The following is a 22607-nucleotide window of genomic DNA, read 5'->3' as shown; positions in this document are numbered from 1 at the left end:
AGCTTTCAGTGTGTCACATGAGGGTGGACAGGAGGAGCATTTCCTTTACTTTCTAGAAGCAGATGAACTCCCTCTGAATCTTTAATTCAGTCTCTATGCTATTTTCACCAATCACTTAAAAGTTAAATAATTATCCCATTTGAAGAAACCTAGCAATTATATTTTATGATGTCCCACACACACAAGTAGCTATTGCTGTTATGACAATATTCATCTTGTCCATGAGGTCTATTATCTGCTGTATAAATATTGATGATGTGAGTAATTACTGTTCTGTATGTATGCTTCTCATAGATATACATTTCTTTGCCTGAAGTAGGCTGCTGACAAAGTGTTCTCCTCCTTTTGCATTGCAATAAAACATTACTGGAGGTGTCACTGAGAGTTGTTAGTCCTGGGGAGGGGAGAGGAAAATAAAAAAATAAGCAAGTAACAACAGCCAGAGAGGAGGGATGAAGTGTTGTTTCCCTGGACTGAGAAGACTGAATATTCCCAAAGAACAACATGTTAGATGAGGGAATACTCAGGGGGCTTAAGTTTAGCTTAGGCTGTGCCAACACCAGACACAGCTCTCAAGGAAAAGAGCTGCTCTGGACTCAACACTGGCCACCACGGCTAAGGTGGGCATGCCTTCCTCTTGGGACATGTCATGTACGACATGCACATCATACCCACTCAGTAGTTCATGGATGACAGAGGTTCTTTTTCTGGATCAAAACCCAAGAAGAAAAACAAGCCAGTCTTGTACTAGAGGAAGAACACCCAGCTGAACATTATGCTGGGACAAACAGATACTTGATGCTGCCCTGTAACCTTTGCCAGCACACAGCCAGCATGTCACACAAAAGCAAAGTTGAGGCACGCAACACCCATTGTTAGGTACCACAGGCACACAACACAGCATTGCTTCATAGTCTTCTGCCCAGTAGACTTTGTGACAAGCCAGGTAGTTCTGTCTTCCCTCAAACAGCAAAAATCACTGAAACCATCCCACTGCATGTCCTGGCTCACCTGATCATATTGCCCATGGCCTAGAAGTAGAAAGACACAGTTGGGATAGACATAGCCCTCCCACAAACAGCCTCACACCTCCAGACTTGAATTTTGCCTCAGGATTTTAAACAGTAAATAGTACATGACAGATGAAGGCTTTTCCTTTCTATGATACAAATTCTAAGAGTTCAAACATCAACAAAATTACCCCTTCGGTCAAGACAGGAAGATTTTTTCAGCCATGTAAAGTTTGGCAAGATATATACTGACAGAGTTTCCTTGTAGAAATACTCTTTTTCTAAGGTCTCCACTCGTCAGTATCTGGAAATGAACTCCAGACAACCACCTTTAATTAAAAAAAAAAAAAAAATTAAATTCTTTCTAACTTACACATGCTGCAGAAATTAAGAGGAAACTAAAAGTCTGCCTAATTTACATCTGTGTTACTGAAGATTAGATAGGATATGGAAAGGATACAGAAAGCAGCAGGAGAAAAATACACCAGACTCCCTACGGAAGCTGGAAACCAGGACAGGAACAAGGTGGGTAGGGACAGAGAGCGAGCAGGAAGCAAGGGTGAATACAGACAATGTGGATCAATGTTTGGAGTGCCCAGAAGTGGAAAGGGAGGAACTGAATGTTCGTAATGAGCAAATTAAATGAGTCTGGAAGTCTTACATTCTCTGTTTTCTTGTTCAAACTACTAACATAAAAACCCATTATACATCATCACGGCAGTCACTAATTTTTACATATCTATTATATGCACATCAACAGATCCAGTGAAAGTAGTTAACACTGATACAACAGATCTCCCTGTGGCACCAACAGGTTAAGCCCCCCAATTGTTCAGCGTGGCCCTCGTCATATAATTAATTCCCCTCCTACTTTCTGCGGCTTTTCCTTTCCCCATAATTCCTACAGTGCTTTGTGGTTCAGTATGCTACCACCTCTAATGACAGCTGCTGTATGTCTCTGAATCTTGAAGGGAAGTTGGTTCCAGTAGAAAATAAAAGGTTGAACTCTTACTGGTAACTCTGGGCATGTTTAACACTAAGCCACATAACATAGCTTAATTATTCCGACAGGTCCTTTAGAAAACACCCATATGATCTCATTGTCGGCCCTTACACTGAGTCATTTTGGACACCAGTTGAAACAGAGCTCTGCATAATTCTCTTAACATCAACAGTGTGCTGTGTTAATTAAAGTGAACTGGATCCTAACTACAATGAGCAGGTAACCCCCACCCTCTCTGTTCCATCTTTTTTTTTTTTGCCTTCTGTTTTTAAGACAAGACAATTTAGCAGCCTCCAAGCAAGTATCCAGCCTTACCTACACGGCCTCCTGCATTTCCCAGACATATTTTCTTTGTGCACAGATTAGCTGTAACACACGTTGTATGCACACAGAATGTTCTGCTGCTAGTGCAAATTATTTTGTATGCAAACACAAAATGCAGATGGCCAAGCTGCTAACTGCCCAATTCACAAGCACAGACTTGGTGCTCTCGAGCTTTTGCATGCATCTTAATTTCAATGTACTGAAACTTTCCCATAACTTTGAAAATCCTGTTAAAACACCTTTAAAAAACAGATTACTTAAATCTTAAGTGTGCACATTCCTGAATTACTGAAAAGTGAAATAAAATTTCCACTGAATATCATTCTATTTCCTAGGTATTTATTAATCCCATTCTTCACTCTGCAATCACGGTCAGAAAACTTTGCTAAAACTATGCCTGTCCAACACATCTATGCCAGCACAGCAATATCAATCTGAAGTATAAAGAAATATGACCTCCATCCATCACAGCTGCATCACCAAGTTTCCTTACAGGGGATGCAAAATTGCAGTATTACCAGCCCATTTTGTTTTCATCAAGAGTGTAGCTAGTTCCATCATATCTGCCAAAGTCACCATGTCCACAAAAAAAAGTGCTTTGTTGGTTTGTATCACACTGAAGTATATCTCTCATGGAGATGTGAAACACAATTTTACTATAAAAATAAATCCAGTGGAGTTAGTAATTTCCTGCAATGGGCACACGCCTGTCCGTTTTCATTGCTTCCAAACATCCACCATACTCTTAAGACCTAAGAAGCTGACAGCGTGTGGGCTGCAGCACCCTGGCTGTCTAGCTCTTTCCAATTTGCATCGGCCCTCCTAGGGAGAGCAAAGGTTGCAAGATGGTGTTTGTGTTGCTCAGACACCAAGCACCCTTTCTTAATAGGTATGGGCAGGTGGCTGATACATTCACCTTCCCTTGCTGGTCTAAGATCTGCAAGTGGATCATGCAGCTGCAACCAAGGCACAGTGAAAGAGGGACTCTTGAACTCCGAGTAAGGAATGGCTAAATCACACGCATGTATTCACAAAGCAGCACCAAAACCTGTATAGATTTGAGAGGTGCAGCACACCTGCTAGTCTTTCCCTTTGCTAGGACAGAACTATTTTGCACCAGCTTTTCACAGGAAAGGCATTCACAAAGATTTTGCCAATACCTGGAGTTTTTTGCTTTACCAAGCTAGAAAATCCAGTGAAAAAAAAAAACCTGACAGAAAGTGTACAAGCACTATTCTAGTAAAATTTATTTCCATTATCTACTTTTGAAACAAAATACCAGGCACCAAATACATCACCCAGTAATTCAAAGAAAGCTAGTAAGCAGTCTGAGATTCCAAGCAATCTCCTGAAATGGCTACTCCTACAGACCTCCTTCTTCTAGCCTTTTGGTTGCAAAAGGTAAGGTACTAGCAATCTATCTTAGAACAGCTGATGTTACAGGGACATTTACAAAAGAAGTAATACAATACAGTTCACAAACTGGTTTGCTTACCAAGGAAACATGTTTAGCAGTTTCTCTATGTAGCACTAAAGAACTGCAACTTGTATTTTTCTGTTTATGGTTTCTGCAATGGCCTAAGACATATTCTTCTTCAGCTAATGCCTGGGTGACTCCTAGTTTTCACTTCAATAATATTCCATGGATACTCATGGAATCTCTAGAAAGTATCCTGACACATAAGAATAACCCACACACTTCCCAGAAAACCAAATCACAGTTATCTTTTCAGATGGAGCTGATCTTCAAAAACTGCATCAAAATAAGGAAAGCAACAAATACGAGAGTGTCCTGAGGAGGCACAGTACTGCTCAATCCTCTTTCTAATCATCTCCACATGTTGAAAGCTTGGTGCTGTTTTGGTGTTTTCTTGCAGAACAAAGTTCAGCTCGTTTAAGCAATTCTCCCCAATGTTCACCAAGACGGGAAAACAGAGAAAGAGCTGATGCAAGACACTATTCCTTCTGGACACTTCAGCGCTTTCAGTGCTCTGGCTTGCAGGTTTCTGCCTCCTCAGGGGGCTTCAAATCGAGAACACTGATGAGATCTACTGGAGGTTGTGGAGGAATTTTTGATACAGCAGGGTCATGATTTCGAGAGCCTGAGAGGGCTTGACATTCCGAGCTGTAACAGCAAAGTAGCAATTGTTCTTGTTTGCAACATGTTTGCAACAAGGGTTGTCTTTAGCCTTGGGAATCTGAGGAAATGTATCTTGGTTGGGTATCCAAGGATGTGCAGATGGATGTGAAAACTGCAGAATGTAACTAAATAGTGCTTGTAACGCATAAAGTCATAACCAATAGTAAAACGGAGCCTGCTGCGTGAACAGTTATGCTTAGCAAATCAAATAAGGTATCAGTCCGCATGCACAGCTGCATGGACAGTAACTTAGAGTATATAAGTAGCAACCGAACTAACAATAAACGAGAACAATATGTAAGAACATATTGGTTGTCGTGTCGTTACTCGGCCCTGCTCCTGTTGGACTCATCACAACAGGTCACAAAGTACTGCCAGGAATCAGATGCAGAGAAGAAAGATACACCGAAGTAGTAAAATAAACAGAACCCCAAACAAACTAACCACTCCCTTTTTTTTACTTTTTGCTTCCTGCCTGCACATTTTGCCTGCAATTGGAAAAGTAGCAAGAAAAGAAAAGAAAATGTTAATGTGGTAATAAAGGTAGCTATTTACCCCACAATTTCCCCATAGCTTTTAAAATTACTGTCCAGGATTTTCCTCTCTTGGAAGAGACATTTAGTACACACACAGAAGCTCAGAATTTCTGTCATGTGTGACATGACTGAAACACTCAAAGATGGTTCCATCCCTCTACATGACTGCCTATGTTTCTCGCATCATCCCCATTGAATAAGCCAGCCCTGCCAAAACAAAACAGGATCTGCACACTACCTTCTTTGATTTGATTAGCAGCAGGCAGGTGAGGCCACTCAAAAGAAGCAAAGAGCACACTTCAGACCTAGGAGTTGCCACCACCAGTGGTACTAATATTTAAAAAAAAAAAATTAAAAAAATAATAAATAAATGCAGTGAGCTAGCAGAAAAATAACTAGACACTGCTATCCAATACGCTATACTAGTTTTAAATCAATGCAACTGTACTGTAGATAGAAAAGAATAAGCAAGAGCAAAGAAGTGAAGTATCGAGCCTATGTTTACATACCATCAGAACACAAAGTGGAATAATTTGCAAAGTTACTGCAAGTTGCTAAAAATGCATCTTTCTCATTAAAAAAACCTTACATAAATTGCTGGCTTTCCCTAGCCCTTTTTTGTTAAGTCAAAAACACCTATCTGTTTTTTCCTCCACACATGTGAGTGTCCACTCAGAACTTTTCCTTCCACATTTTACTTTTCTCATTTTGCCACTAAGAGAAACAGAGGAAAGAGCATGAGAGAAGAGAAAGCAGAGAAGAGAGATCTTTTTGTATTTTGCTTTTAAATTAAAAAATGGGTAGAACAGATTTTTCGTGGAAGTTTTCTGATTTGAGAAAAAGCATTTTCCATTTGAATCAATTCAGTCAGCTGAGTATGCAACAAATACCATGAATAAACAGTTTTGAATCAAAGAGCCCGGCCTTTTGATTTTACCTATAAAAATAAAAGTATTCCTATACAAAGGAAGCCAAACATCAGTTCTAAACTGATCTTCAGAGGATATGAAAATCAGGTTCTCCTGCACACTGGCCTCACAGTATGCTGCTGATCCACATGATGCCAGCACAGAGGAGCATCCAAGCCTCTGTGGAAAGAGTGCAATGGCCGCCTTTGTTGCCATTTGAAAGCGCAGGGCACAATGAGTATTTTCTAGCTTCCCTTGCCCACTGCCAGAGTGGAGCACAACAAATAAGAGTATTAATGGACATTTGAGCAGGAGGGCTCAGAAATCACATGCAAACACACACATAAATCCTTTTTCTGATTTCAGGTGTCCAGTGATCTCTAACGAGAGCCATGAACGCTGTCTATTAACCATCTCGTCAGCAATGCAAATAACCAGCTTGGTCTCTCATCAAGTGTTTCTCCCACTTGAACAATGTGCCCTTAGATTGCACAACCCTGGGTGCAAAAGCTGCCATGTCCCCCTGAAATAACCTTGGTGTGATAACTGCACTGCATTCGTTACACTTCGTGGCAGCAGGCAGCAGCCTGCTGAGCACAGCCACATCTCAGGAGCCTAAGCCATCCCTCAGCTATAGTAACAGCTCACGAGCACTTCACTTCCTAGCTCTGTATACACAGCCAGATACTGCAAATGCAGGAATCTCACGGAAGAGGCATTGTTCGGCTACAGCGACATACCTTCAGGCCTCTTAAAGTGAAACGCTGAATACGCAGCACAGCAGAATGGCTACAGCACTGGATTGGCACTTAAAATAGAAAGAGGACCTCGTTTTAGTCTTCCCAGGGCCAGCACACCCTGCTCCAGGGATGCTGGAACAGTGCTGTTCTCCAGCCCTCTCCCTGGATGGACCTCAGTCTCACGCATGCAGCCACATCCCCAGCCCAGGCTCTGTCTTCCTGCTGCTGGATGGACCCTGGTGCATCACCTGCAGCACCTGGGGCTGCACATGGACACCATTAGGGAACATTGAAATCAAATTAGGAGAAAGCCACTCTTCTGTGAAACATCATGACCACCCTGCCAGCAAAGGGTGGATCACAAAAGCTTCCAAAATAAAATAAAAGTATATGTATTAGCCCCTTGCCCTCAGCATCAGGCCCATACTGCCCGTTCTCATAAAATGTACAAAGAAATTGGCATGCAGAGCAGTGCAGAAAGCAAAAAAAATTCTGCAAGAATCAGGTCAAAAAATACTAAACAGGCCTTGGTCCCACAAAAGCAAAAACAAGCTATACCTGGAGAAGCAACTTGTAGCTGTAGTCACTGGTGTTAACAGATCTACCATGGTGGAAGGAAGAAAACAGGCTCCCAAGCATCTGCAAAATAGCATAATTCAGGTTTACTTTTAAATAATTATATTTGGAAAGTATTGCTAGGAAAAGAAAGCTTAAGGAAGTCAAATATTCCAAATAACAACGCCAGCACTTCAGCACCCCCAGTCCTGCTGTGACCACGCACACGTGCATTGCCAAGCACAGCTCAGCCACCAGCAGCTCCCTTCCTTGCTGAAGGGTGAATTGCTGGGCTTCCAGTCAGTGCGACTCTCAGCAAATTTCTACCTTCTAAGCAGCAAAGTGTTTGTACAACAGAAATCCTCCTATCTGCATTAACAGCTGTGCCCAAAGCACAAATAACGCAAGCATGTACCCTGCAAAATCTCAACGTCTGCACGTGTGCAAACAGTGCACTTCTGGAAAGGCAGAGAGAATATTCTGAGTAAACACCGCACAGGTTTCAGGTCCTTTAGGATGTCAAAAAGGCCACTGTGATCTGCTGCTCACCTTTATTACTTCACCGTCTGCTCAAGCTCAGGCACCTCTGTAACTCACAGGGATCACTACCACATCTTGCAAGCCCATTTACCGCCTGCAAAGACAGAAGCTTCAAGAACAGAAGTAAACTTTTCCTCTCACAGCAGTCCAGCTCCTTAGTGTGCTATTCTCCCTAACATTAGCTGGAAGCCATTAAAATATCAACCAACACCAGTGCAGGAAACAGAGCAAGAGGAACTAATTACTAAACCTCACCACTGGAACTGCAGCCACTGCCCCAGGGAGATAAGCAGAGGAAAGTGAGGGAGGTCCTCACAGCCAAATTGGACCCCAGAAATTCTTCCAGAGGGATGAGAGAGGTGGAGAAAATAAGCATGCTAAAGCACTCAGGCAGATGACTGTCTCCACCCCAAATTACTCCTGGCAGGGGGGCTGGACTAAGATGATCTTACGAGGTCCTTTCCAACACCTAAGATTCTGTGATTTTTAGAAACAGAGCAGCCCTCCAAGCCCCTAAGCATATCTTGTCTTGTCTTATGCCACTTCACTTGCAGCTGATGGGAGTAGAAGGCTCATCTGCTAAATATGCCAGGACTTTTTAAGACTAGGACTTCAATTAAGCCCACTTCGGAGCAAGAACATCTTGAAAGGTGTCTCTTCAACTCTTTCCTTGGTAGAAAGCAGAAAAAGGCAAGAGAAAAGGCTGATGCTTTCTCGTCTTAACTAAACCATCTACACATATACTTTTTCAAAATACACACAATTAGGGCAAGTTATGCTTGGGTGAAAGAGACTGAGGACAAAAGTTCTCAGTCCCAGAGGATAGAATGACCTGGGGTAAATGCTACAAAGAAAACTGCTTTTGTTAAGCCTAAAGAAAAATAAAACCGGATGGAGAGTGTTTTGGTCCAATCCAGGATGAAGCCTACTCCACCAAATACCTCTCCATGAGAAAAATCTCATGCAAACATCTGGGCCATATTTTCAAAACAGCAATCATTAGATCCACTGTCTCCAGTTCGCCAATATCCCTTGTGCCTAAAATTATTATAATTCTTTCCCTACTGCCATAGCCTTCTTTTCTTTGCAGACCACCTAAATATACTACTTCTGCTTAGAGGAAACCATTTGAACATAGTTACCATCAAGGCTGCACAAAGACACTCTAGTCACGCAAGCCAGCCTAACCAACGTGTTGAAAGACATTTGGAAGAGGCATAAAATAAAAAACAGATGGCTGTCTCACGAAGAGCCTAAAAGCACACCTCACTACATACCTGCTGGGCCTTCTTTGCTTACGGCAGGGTCCAAAGCCAGAGGCAAGGGGAGCTGCACCAGTGACAACAGCCCGGGTGCAGAAGCAGCCCAGATAGGTGCAGTGCACGCATGGTCTCCATTCCTGCTCATGAACAACATGTGTCTGCACCCGACATTCAGTGCACATGCTACCTGGGACCAGCCAGGTATTCCTCCTAGCAGTGACAAGAGTAATAAAAGGAAAACCAGAAGGAAAGGTATAAAGTGGGAGAACCCTTCCATTATAAGGCAGGCTTTCCATGTGGGATTGTTACCTCCAGACTGAGCAGGGGGGCTTCATCAGCTGAAAAAGGATCTTCCTCAGGTTAGAGGTAAGCAGGTGTCAGTGCCAGAAGGTTGGCATACAGCATGGAGGAAACACAGACCCACACTGCTGGTCACCACAAGCCACATCGCTCCACTACCCTGACTGCTCTCCAAGGGGATGACAGCCACCCAGGAGAAATTACAAGTCCAGCACCTAGGTACCCCTCACAGGCTTGGGCACCTCAACACCACAGGTTCATACAATACTTCCTCCCCCCCACCCCCGCCTCAAGCTGAATCAGGAAAGTATTTCAGATCTAATTTACTGTCTAGCCACAGCATGCTGCCACAACTGAAGAAGACTGAGAGAACCAGAGTGTGGAAAACAGACTGCCCCAAGATTTTTCTTTCTTTAAGAAAAGAATACATTGTGCAGTCTACATCAACATCCTCACAAAACTGCTTGATCTGTCCTGCACATGAGAAGCTGGCTGCTGAAAAAAAAATCCAGAATGCAATTAAAACATGGGTTCCGTTAAGTTTCTCTTCCCTCTGCAATTTTATAATCATCTCATCCATCAGTTTTGAAAGATTATTAATACTGGCATCAGCTGGCTCTCCACCTCCTCTGCTGAGCCAGCTTTTTCAAAGCTCTGTCCCTGCTTCTCAGCAACCAACCATAGATGCTGTGAGGAAGAGGAGAGGGGGAGGCAAACTAGGGGTGGAAAGCAGTCAGCAGGAGACACTCAGCTAAAGGGACACCCCACAGAGGAGCCACTTCTTTCCCAGGGGACCTACAGCAATTAAGTGCCCGGAGATCGGTGCAAACATGCTTACCTCAAAAGAAAAACACACACAAAATGGAGAGAACTGCAGCCTCCCCAGACTCAGAACAACTCCTAGGCATGCAGGCTCACTGTCACCTTCTTCCAGGCTAGAGATGGCCAAGACACTGATGTGCCTTTTTTTTTTATTCGCAAAACCACTTTTCCCCCTTTGAAAGATGTGCATCAATTGACACAAAAAATTCTCCCAGCTACCTTTCACAGGCTAGACAACCCTCTGGCTCCCAAGTGCCTTCAGACCAGAGCTGTAAACCAGTCCCATGCTCCTTTTAGTAGTCTTTTCAAATACATGAAGTTCAGTACTCAAATACTAGCTCATGGACTTACTCAAACATAGTGGTAATGCAGGGAGAATTGGTTGGTGTCAGGGGCTTATTAATTATTTTTTAAAGTTGTACAACCCTTTGAGTCATCAAAAACTTTAAGACACCCTGTTCTGTCATTATCCTATGAATCTAATTTGATGTGGTTTGTATCTATCACGGCCATGATTTATATCAACAACTCCCAAGAACACAGATTCGACTTTAAAATCATTCTCATCCTGACTGCTTCATTGCAGGTCAGTTTGGTCTGTTCCAATACTAGATTTTTTTGGCAGGTGAATTTTCTTTGCTGGTATCATCCACCTTTCCTCATCTAGTTCAATTAAACAAACAAATAAACAAAAAAATAATCCCAAACTACATAAAGAAAGTCAATTGTTACACTCATTTAAACATAATCACAAATTTCTGCTTATCCCTCTCTTACTGCAGTGTAAGGTTTATGCTAACCACCCTCCCCTCCTCTGAACAAAGCTGAAGGATGAAACTCACTGTAAATTGGTCAGAAGACTGACGTGCAGGCCAAAAGCATCTAATGGCTTGCTGGAACTAAAGACAGCACTTATCCGAGAAGGGGCCAGTCTTCCTCCTTCTTCTATGAACTAATGCAATTTCAATCTCAATTTCAACCCCATAAAATGACACATCCACCTAGGCTTAACTGTAGAGGGTAGGTGGGAGCAAGTAAGACTGCACGCAAATAAGCACTGAGAAACAGGGCAGAATGCAGCATATCCTTTGAAGAAGTGGTCAAGTCACCATCCCTGGAGGTATTTAAAAGGAGTGTCAATATGGTACTTAGGGACATAGTTTAGTGGTGGACTTAGAGTGCTAGGTTTACAGTTGGACTTGATGATCTTAAAGGCCTTTTCCAACCAAAACTATTATGTAATTCTATATAAGCTATTTTTATAGAGTTGGCCTTAAGCAGCCATTGACCCATTGTCTGATCTCAGAGGACACCCACATGAACGGCTTTAGACTAAAAGTAAGGAAGATGAATCCCTTAAAATGCTTCATTCGCAGGTGTTGGGCTAGCCTTTATCTACAGTTTGAACAAGCAAAAACTACAGATCAAAATTGGAATCAAGACTGCACGCAACCCCACCAGCCTACCTAGATCTGGAACCTAAGGAAAATTATAGGTGGCACCAGTAGTAACAAAAGATGGGCATTGATAAAGCGACGGTACCAGAAAGCCAAGGGAGAAGCAGGTAGCATGTGTTATGGAGGGAGGAGGGGAAACTGGGGAGGGCAAGTTCAAGTGGATGAGAATCTAAGCTGCCACAGAGGGAAGAGCAGGACAGACAAAGGCAAGTCAGAGAGGACTCAGGAAACACCAAAGCTCTGCCTACGCCATCCTTAAACGGGATCTGAGGGTATCCTGGCTCTGGGCCACAAAATCCCCCAGCACAGCAGCAGATGACCTGCTGAGCTTGTAGCACCACTCTGACAACTATTACCATCCCCAGCCAAACAGCGCTCCTAAGCAGGCCGTTATCTCATGGGTTAGAAATTAATGCTATGACCCAAAGGTCTATGCCCTCTGGATGACCCAAGTCACTGCAGATTCATGTGACAGGACTAATTTTTATTTATCCACCCCTTTTCCCTTTGCACAGTTATAAAATTACATTTAAACCAAGCTATGTTAATTTTTTTATACAAAGACTGCAATTTTGAGCCCTCCAAAATTAAGAGGTACCATAAAGACTGCCCATGCAACCTTCACCCAGCTCCTGCATACATCTGCACTTATTCTGTCTCTAATTCAGCAGTCACAGGTCATATGAGCCCTGGAAATTAACTGCTTCAGTAAAAAGATACAATTGTGTGATAAAAGTGATGCCTGTCACTCAAACCTTGCCTCACACAGAGGAGGTCAGGAAGATTAGTGAGTGAGGCACCACAGTAAGAAAAAGAGACAACCTTGAGGAAGTTGGATGTACCTCCTGCAGTCAGGAATTACCTCTTTCTCAGCTCCATAGTCTTAGTAAAATCCTCAGTAAGTCCCTGAAACCAGTTTTTCTTCAGGGGACCCCTAACAGGGTAGCCTCCACCCTCTGCAAAGCCAAGACACCTAGGGCTAACCTGCAAGAGTGCTGAGACTTGCAGTTGAGGTCAATCGTCCTTGTGATTCCAGTAGATGAACTGCTGCATCAAGCCAGGTATTCTGGGGCAAGTGAAAAATAAAATCATTCCTAAGTATCTCTTTGATGCAGACAAAATTGAAGGCGTTTCAGTCATTTGAGCTTTATTTGTTCTTTACCTCCTTTTCTCAGCTATGAAAAGGAAGACACCTGTACCCAAGATGTTGCAAGAATAAGAACTTCCTCACCTGCAAAGCCCCTGGGGCAGGAATTAGCAGCACTGCTCAGTTCAAGGTTTGGGTAGGGTGTAAAATAAATGGATGTGAAGACACATACAGAAAGTATATGTGGGAAAGAGAAAATGAATGATGGTGTAATCACCTATCCACTGAAAGAGGGATCCTGTAAAAGGGGGTAAAAAATTATGCAAATATAGAATTAAAGATCGTATCATAATGCACATGCAAAGGGGAGCTATACAATGTTAGTCCTGGCACTTCCTTGCTTTTGTCCACCTGATTTCGTAACCCCATTGTTTCCCTAATGTCATTATTTTGTAAGTAATTTAAATGCAACATAATAATGAGTTTATATGTTTATATCTTTTCATCAATAACGTGTGGAACAACTGGCAAACTCTGCTCCCAGTGTGATTGATGCCTCCAGCAGATGGCTGTGAATTATTCTCTTTCTTCCACCTTTACAAGAGATAAAGAGCAGGGAGGAGACTTTACATTTAACCTTCAATTCCACGCACAAACATTTGGGGATTTTGGGGTTCTTTCAGAGGAGGAAATCAAGGCCAGTAATAATCAATTGCTCTGAAATTAATCATCATGGGTCAGATTTAAAGAACAGAGGCACTGAGCAGGTGATGTGCTTTTCTCAAGGTCAGGAGAGCTCCCAAGGCCTGGATCCCAAATGACCACACTGATAGACTTTTGCCCAAGCCGCTGAATCCTTCCTACCTCCCACATTAAAACTTAAGTATAATTATTGTTGCTACCTGCAGGTCAGGGAGGAAGCTGACCACCTCCAGGCTGTGCTTGCTGGTGAATGCAGCCAACAAGCAATTTCTGAGAGTGTGTCATAGAAAATACAACTGCAAGCAAACATTAGGGTTGTATGTGTTCATCCTGGATAATTGTTATATTGGGTTTTTTAAATAAATTACCCTGCGTGCCTGGGACTTCAGGCAAATTGCCAACCTGTTTCTCAGAGGCAGATGAGCCTAGCTCACCCTGCTTCATGAGGGAAAGCAGCTGCAATAGCAACAACCTAACTTGTTTTATTTGTGGATGATATTAGCTGGCAAGAGGTAGTGTGTCTGACAGCATGCTCACTATATAGGCTTCATGCTTTTTAAGAAGTCTTATTTGTCTTTGTATACCCCCATTAATAAACACAGCCTCTCCCCTTTCAAGTAGTATTTTTTCCACTTGTCTAATGGGTACTGGCAGCTACTGCCACAAGATCTACATGCTCTTTTGTTTTTAACAAAGCAAACTTCACTTCCACCTTTCCCCATTCTCAGAGAGCAGAGCCTGCAAAACCCGGAGCCCCTGAGGTGCAGCCAGTCAGCATCTGCAATGTCCCAGGCACTCCGGCCACAACAGCTCTCTCCAGTGCACGTCTTTTGGAAAAGTTCCACCGTGGAAAAGTCCATTGTGGTGATGGAAGCACTGCAATCCTTCCCTCTTGGCATGAAACCTGCTCAATTTGGTTTAAAACCTAACAGAGAAAGTGCTACACCATCACTAGGTGTGTAGTCTTGAGATTCAGCTCTGCCCTCTAGGGTTGACGCATAATATTTTGACATTAGAAAGTGACACTGACAATCTCTGACCAGCCATGTTCTCTGTCCCAGGACAGCAGGCATATATTGTTTGAAGACCAGCAGCAAATCAGAGTACAGCAAAACCTGCACTGGCTGAGGAATTGCATGTGCACCCCACATATGCTCCCTGACACCCAAATGCGACTACTTCTTATGACACTGCCTGAACAAACACTTGTCTTTTCCTTCAGTCCAGGTCTGAAAGACACGTGTCCCCCGTGCCTAGCACAGCTAGACTGAAAAGCTGCCTAGTACAGGCACAGTCTGGGTGAGGGCAAAACCACGTTTCCTAGTATAGTTGTGCCCAGATTTCAGAGGCAGACCACCCAAGACACCCACACCAGACCAGCTGCAGCTACACTGAGGCACTCAGCAATACATAAACATGTCCCTGACATCCCACAGCCCTGCATCAGCCCAACTACACAGCTGCCTAAAGTAACTGTGTGGAGGGGACTGTGTGGAAACCAGAGACTTTTCACTCATGGAAACTATTTTGGGAGAAGTAAGGTGAAGAATGTCTTCTTTTCGTCACTATCAAATTATCATTGAATTCAACAGGATGATGATGGTGAACACCCAAATAATCACGCTGCTGCTGCACAAGTTTGCACGCATGCACACCTCTGCCCAAGTCCTGTCCAGGCCACATGTTCCCATCTGCTCTGATGCTCACCTCCATTCTACACAAGGTGTCCTGGAGGTCAAGGAAAGCAGGCTCCAAGCTATGGCTGTCAGCCTGCCAGCCTTACTAAATCTCAAGCGGCTTTAGCTTGACAAACAAAAGGGTAGCCATGCTGCGAGGAGGCGTAACAAACAGGCCCGGTCTGCTGGAAATATGTGTCCTCTGCTCTCCCACCATTGCAACCACTGCAGCTCCTTCCAAAGTCACTGCACGCCAACCCCTGTCCTGGAGACTGCACACACCTCGCAAGGTGGTCAGGGCTATGAAGGTGCTGCACGTCTGACCACCACACATGCAATGCCTGGCTGGGCAGCTGTTGTAAGCAGAATGGAGAATAGCTGAAAACAGTCTCCTTTCTCTCACAGAGAGCATTGCTTCAAAGATTTTCCAGTCAGTCACTAATCTTAATAAAAACAAGTAGGAAAGTCATGATCTTCAAGACTGTCAACCAGTGGTGCAATCTGGTTGAAACTGGCCAAACACAAAGGGCCGGAGACAGACAGCACTCATTTCCCAGGGAAACTAAATTAAAATGGAATAAAATAAAACCAAATGAGAACTATGGTGTGTTTGATTAGTGGCATTTTTATGTTCTGCTGCGTCCCAGGAAATGATGTCTTGCTCAGTCAAGCTTGCGAGCTGCACAGCAACACACTGCAGTTAAGCTCTGTAACTGCCCAGTTTTTATGCATCTGGAGCAGGAAGGGGCAAATTACAAACTCATTTACATCCGAAGGTTACTCTGAAGGGGTAATTTCTGCAGCAGAAAAGACAGGGAAGGCAAAGCAATTTGCATCTGAAAGGGCTAAAGGGCCTTGTCAGGGCGGAAAGACTATTACTCAGCTCTAAACTGAGTGTGGAAGCTGCTGGGGCTTCTCTCTCCTTCACAAGCCCCAGCTATGGAGCTGATCTCATCCCAAATATTTCAGCATCTCCCTCCTCGTCATCCCCAGCGTCCCTCAGCTCAGGCTGCTGGCACTTGGCCACCTGCACACCAAGAGGGTGCCTTGGAGGCAGAGTTTGACTCTCCTGCAGTCGGACCAGGAACTGCTGAGCCCTTGCCAGCCCAGGGCATGGGGAGACCCTGCACGATTAGCCTGTGCTGATGAGGGCTAGAAGGGTTTCCTCCACAGCTGCTCAGTTTGACAGACTGTGCTACGGCGCTACATCGGTTCCAACGGCTCCTCTGCTCCCTTTGCAGAGCAAAGCACAGCAGCAGAAAACCTACTTGTGTAGAAAATAGCATCAGCAAAAGAAGCAGGCAACTCTGGACAAACTCAGAAGCAGCTGTGGAATTTCTCAGGAAGAGATGCTTATTGTAAGGGGGAGAAAAGTCCAGCCTCCCATCTCACTTCCAGCCCACCCATCCACCCACCGGGTAGAGGCAAAGCTTAAGAACAGGAGAGAATTTAAGGCATGCCAGGATCCCAGGCTCTGGGAATTAGTTTCCCACAAAAAAAAGAGCACTCGTGCCCAAAATCTATTGCCTTGAACTCAGATTGAAAACCATTTTACACTCAGCTGAATAACCACCACACTCAAACCAGTGGAATTACTTGCCTGAATAACCACTGCTTGATGCATGGAAGGGCTGTAGAACTGGCTGTCAAGTAAGTCCAGGTATGCAGAATGCAATGTAGTACCATTCTTTTAAAAGGCCAGTGCCCCAGGCCAAGTCCCTAAGTCCACATCCATGTGGTCAAAACCACAAATAACGGTGTCTTAGGTACAGTCACACCAACTGATTGGGGCATCATCTATGTCACACATCTCAATCCATACCTGTATCCTCCAGGCATTATGAACAGATTGGGATCACAGTCTAAAAAATACTTCACTGACTTAGAAAACTAAATTCTGCTCAAAAAGATGGCTTAAGCATTTAAGAGTATAAGCTTCATTAGTTTCCAGCAAGACTTCAGGTCCCAAGCACAACCTAATCCTCCATAAAACTCCAGCAACCCCTGCTCCTACTCTGTCGTTATTGGTCCTAGGTAAGGTCAGCTCCTTCAGGACTGAACCCTAACATGATACAGCATTTGTTCTCAGCACCATGGAAGTAAAAACAATGTGCAGTTCACACCCAGGAAAGGTTACAAGAGCTTAAAAAAAACCTTGCATGAAGGCTTGCTTGTGTGTATCCCTCTTTAATTTCACTGTGGCTGATGGAGCTTCTCCTCCAGTTCATCCAGGGGTCAAGGTGAGTTGAGAACCCTGAACTGGAGCCAGACACTGTTATAAGAAAAACATAGCCAGGGATTTTAGCAAAGCTAGAGGCCCAAGTGAGTCAGTTGGGGAACAGTGACTGGCACCCAGAAGCATCTACCTACCTATTCCTTGCATGCTCTGCTAAGCCATAAGCATACTTTTGGATGAGCAGCTCATTCTGAGTTATTGTTACTTGCATGTATAATTTAAACACACTATATTAAGGCCAGAATAATATTTATTGTCTTGCTGGCATTTCTAATCTGTCCATTCCACAGCACTGCCCAGTGATCTCTCAAGGAGACTTCATAACATGCGTATAAAACTTCCATCAGGTGTGGCCCAACCAACTTTCCTCCCCCCACCCTGACAAGCAGCAGAAAACAAACACCTTTTTCATTTGTCTCCACATACCTGGCAAGCTGTCCAAACCCTCTGACAGACCATACAGGTTTGAACCAGAGATTTGGGCTTTTTAACTATACTGCCAACAGAATCATGTGCACGGTGGGAATTTTCCACAGAGCCCAGTCCACAGACACACCAGTGCTACCGACAGCAACAGCTTAAGACAGTCCCAGCTCCTAAGTCCTCAGCCAGGGCTACTTTTACCTTTCGACTCTCATGCAATTAATAAGCTGAAATCCAGTTGCACATCATTACACAGCCAAAAGTAGCCTTTCTAGCAGGTTTTTTCCTAAATTGCTATTATTATCATCCCATGAGCTCGGCATTAGTTCAGACTCAGTGAGCATTTCAAAAAGGCCTGTCTCTCCAAGCCTGGGTGCAGAACAGCTAAAACCAGGACCTTCCTATACATCAGAAGTTGGAAGGCTGCAAGTATTTTCCAACAGCCTCAATCAGACCCAAAACCTAAGCAAATCTGTATCAAGAGAGAAGACCTCTGAAACATAGTATAAAACCAAACCAAACCAAACCAAACCATGGACCGACATGGTGAGGAGGAAAAGAGTTTCAGTGAGGAAAGAGGAATGACTATGTTTATAGTTCCATTAACGGGACCTTATCAAAACCCTACGTGGCTGAGCGCTTTTTTTTTTTTTTTTTTTTTTTTTTAAGACACCTACTACACAAACACACACCCTTAATGCATCTTAAGTGTATGCAGAATTCAGAAGAGGCAGAGAGCTGCTGCTTCCGAAGAAGTTCCTCCACCGGACTGCATGTCGGAACAAAGCCCTGGGGCGATGATTGCCGGCAGGGCTCCTAAATCACATTTTTGCAGCTCGACCTCAGCCAGGAGGCAGCATCTAATGCCGTAACAAACTGCCAGTCTGCAGAACGGGGATCCTACCTGGGCAGGGGGCTTCAGGCCTCGCCTCTTACCTGGTTAAAGAAAATTGAATCATTGTTCTAAAAATAACATAAAATAAAATGATAGATGTCGAGCTATTAATGACAGCACCCGAGTTACCGCAGATCTGCTCCGCTAACTGCCAAGCATAAGGAAAGGGGGAGGAAATCAAACGGAAAGAAAGAAAATAAGGGGGGGAAAAACAACCCAAAAAAAAAAACAAAACCCAAAACCCAACACCAAACCCCAACAGGAACAAAGGACGCCCACCCAAACCCCAACTGTAAGTTCTCTGGATTTACTCGCTCACGAAGCACGAGGATAACCCTCCTCCGCCTCCAGCAACGCGGATGCGCTGCAGCCGCTACCCCGCCGGGATTCAAAGTACCCTCCGCGCCCCGCCACCCTCTCGGGACGCGGCGAGGAGCCCGCAGCCCCGCTCACGTTTCGGTGGATCACCTGGACCCCGCACCGCGCCTGCCTTCACCCTCCCCGCGGGGGACGAGCGCCGAGGGGGCGGGGGGCAGCGCCGGCGGAGCCGGGAGCGGCGGCGGCGACAGCGGCGGAGCCCTGCTCTGCCCGCAGCGAGCCGAGCGCGGCGGGGCCAGGCGGGGCAAGCGGTTACGAAACCCGCGTCTGTCTCCCCCTCGCCCGGGCGGGAGGGAGGAGGGAGGCGTGGCGGGGGGCATCCGCGGCCGCCTCGCTCCCCGCCGCCGGGCAGGGGAGGACGAGGGAAGGTCTACCGCACCGGAGCATCGCCCGCCGCCGAGATGGGAGCCCCGCCGGCGAGGACCGAGCGCCTACTGACCTTGCCGCCATCCGCTGCCGCTCTGCCTGCCCGCCGGGTGGCAGCCCCGCGCCCGCCGCCGCAGCCGGCGCCGCCCCCCCGCTCCCCCCCGCCCCGCCGGGGTGCGGAGCCGAGGCGGGGCCGAAGCGGCGAGGAGCGCCGGAGCCGCCCCGGACCCCGCCGCGCCCCACCCCACCCCCGGCCTGCCGCCACTCCGGCGGGCGAGGGGGAGCGGGGCTGCCCGGCGGGGCACGGCGGGGTCGGGACCCGCCGCCTCCTCCACCGCCCCGGGACTCCCCAGCCGCCCCGGGCGGGAAGAGGCGGCAGCTCGGGGAGCCCCGCTTACCTCTGTGAGAACGCAAACACCCCCGACCCTAGCCAACCCCGCAACAGTCGGAAAGCTCCTCGGTGCTCGGGGAGGGCTCAGCGGTTTTAAGAAGCAGCTTGTTCTGCCTCTCGGCACGGGGCGAGCGATGAGCGCACCTGAGCGCGCCGGCAGAGCTGCGCGCACAGCGGAGCTGCGCCCGCGGGCTACGCGGGGCTGCTAAAGACCCCATGCAAGGCAGCTTCTCAGGCTCAAGTAACTGGAGCCTTCGACCCTGAAGACTTGCAATCCCAGCTGGAGGCTTAAAGCTGTATTACTGGTGCATATTAAAGTGAGTAATAGGCACATGTAGCAGGTTGCCTTACCATAGCAGACCCAGGGCTGGGCTAAGGAGTAAAGACTCCCTTTTATTCATCGCACCGAGGCCAGTGTTTGCTACACAGCACAGGACCACAGACACGTTTTCTATGCTGCCTGCTGAGAAAACAATCCTATTTACATCCGCGGTAGGGGAAAAAATGCGTATGTACCTCCTAGTGTCTCACACGGGATCAGTAATGGCAAGCAGCAAGAGCTACAAACTGCAAGGGCAATCAAGCATCTTCCCACTCATTGCCTCGTCTTTCTGCGGAGCCAGCGGGTGCCGATTTGGGGCACACAGTTGCAAGTGGTGTGAAAGTAGACCTGCCAGTCATCCAGGTGCTGGTTTTGGTTAGAAAAGCCCGCTTCCCAGCTCCTACAACTCCACACTGAAGGTACTGACTGTGGAGGAGTAAAACCTCAGTAATAAGCAAAACAAATAATTTTCACACAAGTCTACTTGGTTTCCTCTCCTTCCCTCTCCCCACTCTCTGCAAAGGGACTATTTGCAGAGCAGTCTCCAGCAAACCAAGATTACCACTGGGAAGAGTCTGTAGAGCACTCACTAGTACACTCCAGGTTGTGCCATAAATATTTAAAACTCAATTACCACTTTCAGAACAAACGTTCAAAGCAGTTTTGCACATCCCACTCTGTTTCCTGGTTCAAACCTTCCTAATCAAACAACTAAGATAAGATGGAAGAAGTCAAATGGGCCAAATTTCAGCCATCAGTTTAAGTTTGGTTCTCCCCTCATGTCTGCCTGTGAAGCTTTAGTCACTACCATCTCTGACCTCTCATGATGTATCTTGCACCACAGGCATCATTTTAGCACATGGCAGCTGACTTTCACTTCTCCAGAGGCTAGAAGGACCCTGCAAAAGATTTGGCTGCTCTCCTCTTCCTTCCCACCGGCCAGCTGACTCATCTTAAGAGCAAAACCCCCTTTGCTTCTTCTCCTGAGGCTTCCCTTAGCTGGGCTGAAGGACAGGGGATACCTACCACCCCCACCCTCTGCTCTCAGGTACAGGTTGTGACCCATGGTACCTGCCATGACCCACACCTTCGCACCCCAGCCACTCAAAGTTCTCCAGGTTTTGTTCAGAAAAAGCCTTTGAGATGCTCGGGAGGGGGGGGTGAATGGTTGCTTTTGAAATTTTAAGGAGATCCTTATGCCAAATTCACATTGGGTGTTTGTGTAACATCCTGTTTTTGAAGGCACATGCCAAGTTTGGGAGGCACAATTCCTTACATGCCTCTGTGCTCCAAGTCCCTACCATTCCCTAGACAAGTTCCTCCTTCTCTTCTTGGAAAACAAGTGACAGCTAATGCCCACAAGCAGTCCTACGGTACCAGATCTCCATGGACACAAGAGAGGAAAATTCATTACAAAATGGAAAGAAACATCCCTCCAACTAAGTACCAGCCAGCACTGCTGCAAATTATGTCAACCAGAAAGGCCGGGGACTACACAGATGTAGAGAAAGACAACCCTTCCTGTTGAGATGAACCCCACAAGACAGTGTTGAAGAGCTTTGGCACAATGACTTTGTTAATTATATTGCTGTTGTTGCTACTGTGGTTTTACCACTACAGCAGAGTTTAGATATAGCTCAGCTGAGACCAAGACACCCCCACCCACCCCCATCCGGCTTGAGTGGACAGCAAAGAATCAAACAGTTCTGCTCCTGCATGCAAATACTGATCCTGAATGCTTAGATTTTAGCATCTGACTCCCTCTGCTGAATGGATCAAAGTCAACGTATGCACACAGCTCCTGGCAGAAGTACTGCCAGAGAGATGCAGCAAGCAAAGGGAAGGGAAAAGGAAGCCCTCCCAAGTAGGCCTCCCATTACTCCCAGGAGGATTTGTGTGTTGTCACCGCCATCCTCCAGGCTGCACCTGTTATGAGAAGAGTCTTTCAATCTCTAGGGAAGAAATCTTGAAGGGTTCCTAGCAATAGGCTTGAAATAAAGGAAAGGAAGTAGATTTCAGCTTCAGATTGCTCCACATGGTTTAATTCGATAAAACCCTTTTCACCAGGATGCAGATTTGTAAAAGGGAGCAAGTTCTTCAGCACTGCCCTTCTCAGCACCTACCTGATAAAAACCGTGCAAAAAGGCTGATCCCACACCAGGGGTGTGGAAGAACAGATGGAAGGACAACCCTGTGCTCTGCCTTGAGAAGGCAGCTGTGCTCTCTGACCAGGTTGTTTGAATTAAGGGACTTTTTTTTTTTTTTTAACTGGATTTTTCTATTAATTTTTATAAGCACATCATATATAACAGTCAATTACAGTGAATCGCTTTTGGACATGTTCATTCAAGCACAGCTTGTCCTGCGGAGATGGGGTTCCCCAACACTCACAGGGGCAATAGGAGCAATCTCTACAAATGCTAGGATAGCACTGGAGTACCATAACAAAGGTAACTAACTCCCAGTTTTTCCACTATGATCACCTAAGGGACCTCTCATAGGCAACATGTTTATAAAATCTTCGTGTCAAACTT

The 22607-nt window shown here is 45.6% G+C and overlaps 2 protein-coding genes across 3 annotated transcripts in view; one reads left to right on the top strand and one right to left on the bottom strand.

The window, feature by feature from the left end:
- Window positions 1-19450, bottom strand: part of RNF152 (ring finger protein 152) — a 43671-nt gene extending 24221 nt beyond the window's left edge. Inside the window, exons 1-2 of one of the 2 annotated variants that reach the window (XM_051612101.1) lie at window positions 19434-19450; window positions 7220-7300 (exon numbers count right to left, since the gene is read on the bottom strand). The gene's annotated coding sequence lies outside the window, so the exon portion shown is untranslated. The remainder of the gene's footprint in view (window positions 1-7219; window positions 7301-19433) is intronic. The other variant, XM_051612102.1, reaches the window with a different exon arrangement.
- Window positions 18976-19848, top strand: LOC127380778 (translation initiation factor IF-2-like). Its single transcript, XM_051610256.1, has one exon. It carries the CDS (start codon window positions 18976-18978, stop codon window positions 19846-19848), a length of 873 nt encoding a protein of 290 aa, XP_051466216.1.
- Window positions 19849-22607: the final 2759 nt, after the last annotated feature.

Source organism: Apus apus, chromosome 2 (assembly GCF_020740795.1).
Source record: "Apus apus isolate bApuApu2 chromosome 2, bApuApu2.pri.cur, whole genome shotgun sequence".
Taxonomy (NCBI): Eukaryota; Metazoa; Chordata; class Aves; order Apodiformes; family Apodidae; genus Apus; species Apus apus.
Note: the sequence above shows the minus strand (reverse complement) of the source record. Positions and strands in the feature narration are given on the sequence as shown.

Bases quoted from the DNA above. Each gene is read 5' to 3' on its own strand.
- LOC127380778 (XM_051610256.1), top strand. From the start codon at position 18,976: ATGCGCTGCAGCCGCTACCCCGCCGGGATTCAAAGTACCCTCCGCGCC.